At 35.4% G+C, this 12,098-nt stretch overlaps 1 protein-coding gene across 3 annotated transcripts in view; it reads right to left on the bottom strand.

The window, feature by feature from the left end:
* prkag2a (protein kinase, AMP-activated, gamma 2 non-catalytic subunit a) overlaps positions 1-12,098 on the bottom strand; it is a 124,914-nt gene that overhangs the window by 80,643 nt on the left and 32,173 nt on the right. Inside the window, exon 1 of one of the 3 annotated variants that reach the window (XM_056450919.1) lies at positions 541-931. The exons of the other annotated variants lie outside the window; for them this stretch is intronic. Coding sequence (XP_056306894.1) covers positions 541-640 — 100 coding nt within the window. The 5' untranslated portion in view covers positions 641-931. Of the gene's footprint in view, positions 1-540; positions 932-12,098 lie in introns of those variants that run through there. 3 annotated transcript variants of the gene reach the window in all.

Here is a 12,098-nt window from a genome sequence, read left to right as displayed (position 1 = left end):
TAGAGTTTACTGTGCTTAAATTGCTTCATTTACTCAAATGAATTAAGTTCACAGTACTCATTTGGATTAGTTTTGACCTTAAATGGTTTGGTGCAATCGGTTTCCTCAAATGGTTTGAGTTACCTTAACTTTTTGGGTTTTAGTGTGGGTAATATTTGGCCGTTTTGCACTTTTATTCTGCCTGAAACAAACAACTGAACCTTAAAAAAGTATATATTATTGAAATATTTTATATATTATTATGATATAAGGTTATTAAGGTATTTTTATACTTTCATGACCAATTAATTTAGCAATATAAGATAATTTGATGTAATTCTATATAAAACCTAAAAAAAGGTCAAATTTTAACTGCACATATTAAAAAATCAGTTTTTTACTTTTACTCTTGTATTTAATACATTAGTTTTGTTAGCTGTTGGATGCTATAATGTCAAAATTACCAAAACAAAACACCATCACACAGAGAAACACACATGTAAATAAATGCTATGATGCTATAAAACACTGCAGCACAGTATCTCTTAACTGGCATCTTACTGGTTCTGAGGAGGCCGTGTGGCTCTGATTGCCGTCTTCCAGTCCGTCCCTCTTGGTCCTTGCGTTTTTTAGCTCCCCTCAGGCTGCTGAAGCGTTTCATGGGTGCCAATGGAGAGCACAGCAGCTCATGCCGGACACACAGATGATTTAGCTGGATCTCTTCAGTAGCTGCCAGGCCCTGGATCACTATCACCCAATCAATACACCAGTGTCTTCAAGTGTTACTCCATTCTCTTCAAGTAAAGTCTTTCCTCCAGAGTTCTTCAGTTTCTTTCTTTAATTCCCCCTTATAGTCTGTTGTTTCTGTTTCAATGGACGGCCGGCTGCAGACTGTCAAGTGCAGCTGTGTGTGTGTGAGTGTGAGTGTCAGTGTGTGTGTGTGTGTGAATACAAGCCTTCAAAACGGCATGTGTGACAGAGAGAATGTAAAAGGATACCGATCCATGCTTGGTTTGGATATGCTGGTGATTGGCCAATCAATGGTAAGCACCGCCCGCTCATGAATATTTAATATCCTTGCACATGTGCTGTGCATCTGCATGAGTGAACATTTTTTGTTTGTTTGATGGATGTTTAACAAGACTATTTATCAGAAGAATCTTACCAGATATTTTAATAACATGTCATATGTTAATATAAAAGGAATATAAGACTCTATAAAAGGAAACCAACCCATTTTTGTTTAATGAATTTTAACAGAAGACTAAATAAATACAAATGTGAAGAAACGGTAACAGACACTTTAATAATAACATTTCAGAAACTGATTTCAAAAAATTTTAAGACACTATAAATAGGAACCAACCTATCCTTGGTTAGGAACTGCTGGTGATTGGTCAAACAGCCGAAAGCACCACCCACTCATGAATATTAAATATCCTTTCTCGTGTATTGAGTGCTGTGCATCTGCATGAGCTTTTTGTTTGTTTGTTTGTTTGTTTGTTTGTTTGTTTGTTTGTTTGTTTGTTTGTTTGTTTGTTTGTTTGACATATTTTAGTAGACCAAATAAATGAGAACATCAAAATATACCGAAACTAAGCTTGTGATTTGATGTGGTCCTTTCAGTTCAGTTAATTCAGTTGTGCTGAATTAAGAGTCAGTTGATTTTAATAAAATCTTATTAAGGCAAGGACAAAAAAGTAATCAGGAGACCATAAAATAGGATTTAACCTTTCTGAATACCTTGCCAAACTGAAATGAATTCAGCACAGTGGGAGAACATTCCTGTTAAATGCCAGATGAATTCTTATTTCTTGTTGCTTATTAGTAGTTCAAGCATCACTAATATTATTATGTTCATCTCCTATGTTCAGGTATGCATGAAATAAAATTCCTTCGGCTTAGTCCCTTTATTCATCAAGGGTTGCCACAGCAAAATGAACCACCAACTTATCCAGCATATGTTTTATGCAGCGAATGCTCTTCCAGCTGCAACCCATCACTGGGAAACACCCAAACATTGTCATTCACACACATACACTACAGATTAAAATTTAGTTCATTCAATTCACCTATACTGCATGTCTTTGGACTGTGGGGGAAACCGGAGCACCCGGAAAAAACACACACGAACACGGGGAGAACATGCAAACTCCACACAGAAATGCCAACTGAACCAGCCAGGACTTAAACCAGCGACCTTCTTGCTGTGAGGCGACAGTGATAACCACTGAGCCACTGTGTTGCCCTAAAATAAAATTGTATAACATAACATTCTGTTTTAAATCATGTTCTTATAAAACAGAATGCGCAGAGACACACAAAGTATGCTGAGTAAATAATTTAAATAAGTAATACATAATAATAATTTAAATAAATAAATAAGTTAACAAATAAAGTAAAATTGAATATGTTTTTTTTATGTTTTTCATTACAGTAACATTTTAAAATGTAAATTTTTAATCTACAGAAACGTTAATCTACAGAGTTTTGATTATACTAGTTTAGTCTTAAAAAATCAATAAAAAAATAGCTTATGACAACCAAAATGAAATAATGGCCAAATTAGAATTAACATGCTCAGAAATCTTAGAAAACTATATATATTTTTTTTTTCTGAAGCACTATTTCTCCCAGTTTTTTTCCCAGTTACCAAGAGATCAAAACAGCACTCATGACTGTCATATTTTAGTCCAATCACAGTGCAAAGTGGGTTGGCACTAAGGATGCAACGATTAACCGATTTCACTATTAAGCGCATTTTAATTCATCACAGTTAATTTATCGTAAAGGTTTCTCTGTGCCACGTTGCTAAACGGAACAAATCTGCTGCCACTAAACAAAGTTATGTCAGTGGTGCCCTAGTTTAAAATTCCAAGCTTCTACACAATAGGCTGATTTTAACTACAGCTGAGGCTATTAACTAAGGGTCGTTGACATATCCTGACTTTTTTTTCACGCAAGTTATTATTATTATTATGGAGGCAAGTGGCTTGAGCGCATATTGGCAGCACGAGCTGCAACGCGCTTGTGCTTTCCAGGCACACCTAGTAGAAAGAATGCCCTGAGCCCACTGCGAGTTACGGGGCAAAAACTGACTGGTCAGCTTCATACTTTGTATGGAATATACACATTTTCTACAAAAAAACAAAATACAAAATAAAAATACCAAACAATTTTGTAATATAGTTGATCAAAAGTGCCTTTCAGAGAGAGGTCGAGCAGCTTTTGACTACATTTGTCTCTTTAAAAGAGAAATACTTAACTAATATGTAGCTTAGATTTACATCAGACAAATACTTTTTTTCTTTATTTATTTATTTATTTATTTATTCATTCATTTTTTATTCGTTTTATTTATTTATTTATTCATTGTCATTTATTTTCAGTGTAAAATTATTACTTCTGTTTAAATGCCAAAAACGTTTTTCACTTACTTTTAAGTCCAAAGAGAAATGGACCACTGTTTGTTTTTTATTATTATTTTTTGCTGTACTAATTGGTTACTAAGCAACAATAAATAACACTTTCAAATATAAGGAGCTTTCATGTGATTTATTAAACTAGTACTGTTTTGGAATTAATGTATGCATAATAATCATGATAGCCATGAAACCGGGATTATTCCTCAGACAATTATCGTACAACCAAAATCTGTATTTGTTGCATCCTAGTGGGCACATACCACCCCCAAAATGTAGCAACATTCTGTTTTAAAAGGAACAACAACAACAACAACAAAATATCAAGCACAGCAATGAAAAAGAGCCAGAACAATTAAAATTGCTACATTTTCTTACAATTTTAGTCAAATAATTGATAAAAGTTACTAATAAAACTAGTGGTAGACACATAAGACTTGACCCTTTTGAACAGTTGTGTGTGATATATAAACAAAATCTTGTTATTTTGAATCATTAATGCCACGTTGTTGCTGGCACTTAAACTTGTAAGCAATGCTACTTCATTAAGCTTTAAAAGTGTTCCTGCATTATTTATTAACCCTGTATATTTGTCAGCTCTTCTCTGCAATTTTAACCCTACCCTTATTTAAACCAGACACTCAACATAACACAGCGAATCTGCGTCTCTCCAAAATAATACCCTGGCGAAACCCAATATCTGGGTCAAAATTCAAGGAACACAAAAACAACCTCTCTGACGATCACTTAAACTAATGACTTCATGTCCTGGAGCTAATTGGCATCAACATCTGATCACCCCCTGCTTTCCGTACCATCATAAACAAATCATTCTCTGTCACTGCACCAAATTAATCACCTAATAGTGGGTAAAGTCACACTGCCAGGCTCCACGCCAACAGGTCCTTGCGTAAGCAGAATTAGATGGGCTTTGAGTAATGACCTCTCGTTTTCCAAACTCTCCCTGTCAGGGGCTCTTTGGGTCCCGCTAAGCGCTTCTAAAGATGTTCATTTGGGCAAAAAAGTGCCTTTGGTGGGAGTCAGGCAGCTAATCCCTTCAAAATCCACTGTACTTTGACCGCCAAGGTTAACATGACACTGGAAAGAACAAGGTGTTGGTTTTTAAGACAGAAATGCTGGAGCAACCGACAGACATGCAGAAATATGAAGACTTTTTATATACACATTAGGATCATGGTCCATTGAATGCACTGCCTTTTAAAGTATCCTTCATTTGATCATCGTGTGCTCAATACAAGAATGATTTACCTATTTTTTACAAATGTTTTAAGTAGAGTTGTGCCTCAAAACAAATTTGTGTCTATTGTTTTTGCTGTCTTCAGTAGTAAGTTGTGAATTTTGTCTTCAAAGTTCTTTTTGAAGATTATTAAATGACTGAACTTTAATCATCGAGTGGATAAATTACATCAATTAAAGACTATCCCAAAATGAGTCAATAATATGGGACTTTCCTACACTGTAAAAAATAAATCCGCAAAATTTACGGTAAAAAACAGGCAGCTGTGGTTGCCAGTACTTTACCGTTAAAAATACGGTACAAACCGTAAAAGTAATTTCTCCTTTTTACGGTAAACTACCGTATTTTATTAGAGGTAATATGTCTGTATTTCGAATTACCAACATCTACACATCTTTAGTTACACAGTTAGACACGTTAGCACACCCATATGCAGGTGGTGATGAGGAAGTTACATAATGAACCAATGCTCATCACTAACAACTTTTCCCACACGCAGAAAAGTGTATCAGAATATAGAAGGTGCTCAGTGTCATTCATACATCTACTAAACACCAGTATGGTAACACGCATAAAATTAAAGTCATGAAATAATCATTGTTTATCAACATTAGATGTAACATGAATCTCTAATGTATATAACTGATGGGGAAACAACTAAAAAGATCCATAGTAATGTCAACTACAAGCATAAAAAGTGATGTGCCATACAGGGAATTCTGGGAAAGTCAATTCACGGTTATTCACCGTATATATTAAGGAAACATACCGTTAACCAGGTTACGGATTTGTACTGTAGCATTTTTACAGTTTTTTAGCGTTGAAATCACGGCCATTTTTTACAGTGTATACGTTAATATTGAGAGACTACACTGTGAAAATGATCTGTTACTTAACAGTTCCCATATGTTGTGTTTTTTTGTGAAGCGCATTATGGGACCTTGATCTTTGCTCTGTCATCTTATGTTAAAAATTCAACTCTACAGTTTACCAAAGTGACTTTTACTGACATTTTAGTAGTTTGAAAAAATATAAGATATAAGAAATAATATATAAAGAAATAAATCTGTAAACTAACAGAAAATGTACTTCATTTTATTACAAGGTTTTTGTAGAGTAACATACAACACAAACCCACAAAATAAATCACTTTAAACTATTAAAAATGTTAATAAAAAATTACAATAGCTGGCAGCTAGCTCTCTGCAATTCTCACATGGTCACCCACTGAAGTTAAGCAGAGCTGTGCCCGGTCATTACCTGAATGGGAGACCACATGAGAAAGCCAGGTTGCTGTCGGAAGTGGTGTTAGTGAGGCCAGCAGGGGGTGCTCAACCTGCGGTTTGTGTGGGTCTTAACGCCACAGTAAAGTGAAGGGGACTCTATACTACTCAGTGAGCACTGTCTTTTGGATGAGACATTAAACTGAGGTCCTGACTCTCTGTGGTCGTTAAAAATCCCAGGATGTCCTTCGAAAAGGAGTAGGGGTTTAACCCTGGCATCCTGGTCAAATTTGCCCACTGGCCTCTGTACATCATCGCCTCCTAACCATCCCCAAATTGGCTTCATCACTCCACCAATCAGCTGGTGTGTGGTGTGCAGTCTGGCACAATATGGCTGCCGTCACGTCATCCAGGTGGATGCGGTACACTGGTGGTGGATAAGGAGATTCTCCCCAATGTGAAAAAGCGCTTTGAGTGTCCAGAAAGCGCTAAATAAATGTAAGGAATTATTTTTTAATTTTTTTTATTAATATAAAAGTCACTTTTTCCCAACGTTTTTTCGGTTAAAAGTTGTCAGAAGAAAGATCAAGATCTCATAATGCAATTCAAAAGCATAAATTAAAAGGGGGGAGATATTAATATATAAAAAAACATGAATCACAAAATACAGAAATTTTTATTTACGTATATTTTTCCATTACCCAATGTTTATGTATATTTAGAAGTATTGCATGAGAAAAAAGCCAAACTTCTAATAAAAACCCATTGTTTCATAAAAAAAGATTTTATCGTCACTTTAGGTGGTTTTGGACTTAATGGATAATGAATAATGGGAGATGGAAACGCATTTGCCAAATTAACTCTGATCTAATGAACATTACTGTCACTGTCACCACATGAACTACAAATCCTGTCATGCGCCTCACACACACCTGTTCCGTTTCTCCATTGATTACACACATACACAGCTGGGAGCTGCTCAAGGACTGATTATTCAGACTATATAGAACGCTCGCTTTGTCATGCACATTGCTGAGTCTTGTTGGTTTATACCCTGTAACATCACAAAGCATTATTCTTTCTTTGTTAGACTTTCTATCCGTTCTTTGAGGCCTGTACTGACTATTTGCCTGTTACCTGACTTCGCTTTTTGGATTACCTGTATGTGCCCATTTGCACCTGTGTTTGAGCATTGCCTGCCTAATGAGTCTCATAATAAACTGCACGTTGTGCAGGGTCCATCAGTTACAAATACATCCATGTGACTAATCAGCTGTTGATGATGCCTTGTTTACTTTTGGTAACTAGGTTACCAATACCACAGTCAGCCACTCAAGAACTTGATAGAAATCACCTAATTCGCATTTGTGATTTCTACTTGTTTGCGCACTTTGAAAAGATTCAATTCACGTTAGGATGAAAACCCCACTTTGATATTTTTTATTAAATAGAATCACTGTAAACAGTTTTTACTAAATGAAAATTATTTTCCCCACCCATTTCCAATTATGTAACAGTAAAACAGTGTTTGTGCCTATTTATTCATTTCTATTTTCAGTTGTGCAAAAAACGACCCATTTTTAATTCAGAATGCTGCCCATCCCATGTACTGGCGTTTGTATGCCAAGACCAAACTCCATTAGGGTCCATTGTGAGCTGCGTGTTCAGTGTGTTGTGAATTCGCTGCCTACATTGTGTAGAGCATTCTAGACCAGTCACTTCTGAGGTTGTATTTCAGCTGGCACAGGCTTCTAGTGCAAGTAGCAGACAGCAAGTCTGATTGTGTCCATCAGCGAGCACTGAGCTGCTCTTCTATGGTGTCAGGCCTGGAAAAACCCTCCCACTGCCTGATTTAATAAGCTTTTATGTGAGAGAGCAATGCCAAGTCACTGGAAATCTAAGAATGGAGCTGTTTCTTTTCTTTTTTTGCCACAGGTCACCTTGTGCTCTTGGAGTCAATCCAGATTCACTTTTAGGTTGCAGCCTTGAAACATCAGAAAAAGGTCAGGTTTGAGTCTTTTAAAGGTCAACTGAAGTGTATTGAAATGTAAAGCTTTGTTTGATGCGTGCTGAAATGTCAATTGAAACATAAAGACAGGGTGGGGCATACTGAGTAGCTCCTCCCTCTTTAAAAAAACAGCCAATAGCATTAAGTTTAAATAAAAGCTCTAGTCGTTGAGTCATGATAGCTGAAATCACAAACTTCCCTACTATATAGTATGTAAAAACAGTATGTGAGCCGAGTAGTATATTCAAGTTCATAGAATTGAAAAATAGTAGCTGAGAAGAACCCAGAAGAGATTTTGAAGTGCGCATCCAGTGGACACTTTACTATCCCATGAGGCCACTTAAGAGAAATTAAGACGACCCAGCTGACGTTGGTACAGTACGTCATGTGATAACGACAAATGGCAGATGTAGTACTTCTGAGGTCCATTCATTTTGAGTTTGGTGAAGCAGGGTACCACAAAAAAAATTAAAAAGGTAAAATATAGGTAATAAATTCTCTCACGCTTGCTTCTGAAAACACTATTGGTTGGGTTTAGTCAAAGGTTTAAGTCAGTGGTTCATTAAGTGACCAGTACTTGAAAATGTACCCTAAGTAACCAATTTCACATTCACAAAAATGTAAACAGCGCCGTCAAGTGGATTTGTCATCTGAAATGTGCAAGCAAACGTACAAAGTAAAATTTTTTTGGCAGAAGCAAGAAACCGCAAGTTTTTAATACTTTTATTTTCTATTATCTTCAGTTATAGCTTATTCATCCATATGGATGACCAGGAACCACTGTGAAGTTTAACCTTAAAAGGGTGAACATTTTCCTTTGCTTGTTTGCTTTGTTTTTAAGGCTTATGACTGTGCGATTTCAATATTTAAAGCATTTGTGTATGAGAAATTATAACATTTTAACATTTTAAGATTAATTAGTTATTTTTTAATCAACAAAGGGTTATTTGTACATTTGATTATTTAATTTCTTTACCGAAATACAGTTCATACAGTAAATCCCTATATGTAAATTTATGGAGATTATTTGTCCTACAAACTCATCAAAATCAATATAAAATTATGATTTTATTTTTGCAAATTGAGCTATACAAATCATTTGGTTAAATTATATCCCAATATTTATTCATTCATTTTCCTTCGGTTTATTCCCTTTATTCATTAGGGATCGCCACAGCGGAATGAACCACCAACTTATCCAGCATATGTTTTACACAGCGGATGCCCTTCCAGCTGAAACCCAGTATTGGGAAACACCCATACACACTCATTAACACTCATACACTACGGCTCATTTAGTTTATTCAATTTACCTAAACCGAATGTCTTTGGACTCTGGTAACCGGAGCATCAAAAGAAACTCCACACAGAAATGCTAACTGACCCAGCTGGGACTTGAACCAGCGACCTTCTTGCTGTGAGGCGCATATCGCAATATATATCGCAGAAAAAAAAACACAGCAGTTTTTTCCAATATCGTGCAACCCTATAAAGAATTATATCAAACTTACATATACATTTTTAATAAGTTATCATTTGTTGTCAGTGTGAAATCTTCAAGATACATTCACAGACTCTTCCCAAATAAGGATATAGCCATGCTGTATCTTCTGACAGGAAGTGATGTGCAAACATGGCAGTTTTGTGTAAATACTCAGTCCTCAGATGTGGTGATGAACAAAATTCCCAGATAAGGCCTGAATGAGGGTAAAGCATGCACTGGCCCAGCCGCAGCACCCAGACATTCCTGCAGCATTATCTAGATGTTATCCAGATGTGTGGTTCAACTTTAGAAAGTTAAAAACGGCACAAAAGACGTCAGAGGGATTTGACCACCATCCTCATCACTGTCAATCAGCATTTCATTTTATTTCATTTGTTTTAAGCAATTAAAAATTAATTATGATTTAAATAATAATAATAATGAGGCGACACAGTTGCACAGTGGTTAGCACTGCCGCCTCACAGCAAGAAGGTCACTGGTTCGAGCCCTGGCTGGGTCAGTTGGCATTTCTGTGTGGAGTTTGCATGTTCTCCCTGTGTTCGCGTGGGTTTCCTCCGGGTGCTCCGGTTTCCCCCACAGTCCAAAGACATGCGCTACAGGTGAATTGAATAAGCTAAATTGTCCGTGTATGGATGTGTATGGATGTTTCCCAGTGCTGGGTTGAAGCTGGAAGGGTATCCACTGTGTAAAATATATGCTGGATACGTTAGCGGTTCATTCCATTGTGGCGAACCCTGATGAATAAAGGGACCAAGCCAAAGGAAAATGAATGAATGAATGAATAATATTAATAATATTAATAATAATAATAATAATAATAATGCATTTATTTGTTAAATGAAAGGCTGAATTATTACTTTTTATTCTTTAAATTATTTCATGATTAAATATTTTATGAGAAATAAATATTATTTATATTTTTTATTAATATTTTTTTATTGACAAACTAAATGATTATTTTAATCACAGTTTATCATAAATCCTCATTTAATTAATTTAATTTTTATTTTAATGTTTGACAAATTAGATTACAATGTGATTTATACCTTTAATGTTTTGTGACAAATCTATTTAGCCATAAATAATTATATAATATAAAATAAGTATTATATTTGGAAGCATAATAAAATAAACTAAGCTAAATTATGCATTTTTGGTTTGTAATTTCCACAGAGAATCTCTATTTCTCTCTCTCTTTGTGTGTGTGTGTGTGTGTGTGTGTGTGTGTGTGCAGATGGAAAAGAGACACAAAGGCTGGAGTCTGAATATTTCAGCAGGGTCAGATGGTTCCTAAAGTGTTCTTATCAGAGTCTCTGTGTGCTGACAGGAGCAGAGCCCGAGCTCCACTCGACTCGTCACACTAAAATAACTCTTCTCTCTCACTGACTGCATTACATAACAGCAGCTTTCACTGCCCTCAGCTCATCACACCACTAATGGCAGTTTTCTGCTGCCTGATGTCCCGAATGTCAGAACAGCTCAAGACATTATACATAATATCAAAATAATTATTGATTGTTCCGTGTGGGGTTCACTCCTGCCCATAATTATTACTTTTAATTGATCTTGTTTGTCTTTCTTTTTCCTTTTCAGTTTTCTATTGGTTGATTTGGTGGCGTCAGGCCTTTAAAACGGACGGAAGTAGACTTCTCGCGATCCCTCATTCCTCCACGCCACCAGTTTTTGACTGCTTTTTTTGTTCAGTTCTCCTTTATACTGTACTTTCTTTTTGATATTTGTTTGGAGTGGGGAGTTCCAACCTGCTTTAGGTTTGTTTGGTTGATATTTAGGCTATTATGTTGTTGGGCTCTCCATCTTTTCTCCGTCATTGTGTATTGTTTTGCTGGTTATGTATGTTAATAAATAATTTATTTGGAGCACTTTGGCCGTTGTTTTTTTATGTTACGTTGTCTTAGGATCATGAGTCGTATTATTTAAATAAGGGACCGTAACATTAATTATTATTAGCAGTAGTAGAAGTCGTCGTCATTTTTAAAAGTATTTATTTGCTAAAATAAATAGAATAGAATAAAAGCTGTTCTTAATTTTTTTAAACCATTTTAAGATCATTTGTAGCTGATGCTAATCGGTTAGCTTGTATTTCGTTTGCTTATTATTTTTCATATTTCATTATTTGAATGTGTATTGCTTACGTTTATTTTATAAATTTCCTTGTTTCTGGTTGGATCGAGTCGGAGGTCATGTGATCCTCTTTGATTAATATAATCTGCAAGAGTTGGTATAGACAGCATGGTGAGATCTTAATGTGGACACATTTTAAATGCTCCCGATTATTCTACTGCTGGTTATCAGGCCAACGCGGTAAAGGACACCTTATTTGTATATTATTTTGTTTATTTTGATTATGTTGTGTTTGTGTGAAACATTTGGTTTGTTTGTTTGTTTATCTTTTTAGTTTTTTTATGGTGTTCAATAAATAAACACATTTTAATAAATAAACTGCAATTGTCTCCGAAGAAACCATCATTATACAATGATTTGCCTACATACCCTAACTTAGTTAACCTAAATAACCTAGTTAAGCCTTTAAATGTCACTTTAAGCCAAATACTAGTATCTTGAAACATACAAAAGAAAACAGTTATTAGAAATGAGTCATTAAAACTATTATGTTTAGAAATGTGTTGAAAAAATCTTTTGGGATTGGGGAAAATTGAGGAAAAATATTTTTTTAAAAATTAAA

The sequence above is a fragment of the Danio aesculapii genome, chromosome 24, assembly GCF_903798145.1.
Source record: "Danio aesculapii chromosome 24, fDanAes4.1, whole genome shotgun sequence".
In the NCBI taxonomy this organism is placed as follows: domain Eukaryota; kingdom Metazoa; phylum Chordata; class Actinopteri; order Cypriniformes; family Danionidae; genus Danio; species Danio aesculapii.
The sequence above is the reverse complement of the archived record's forward strand: the minus strand, read 5'-3'. Positions and strand labels throughout refer to the sequence as shown.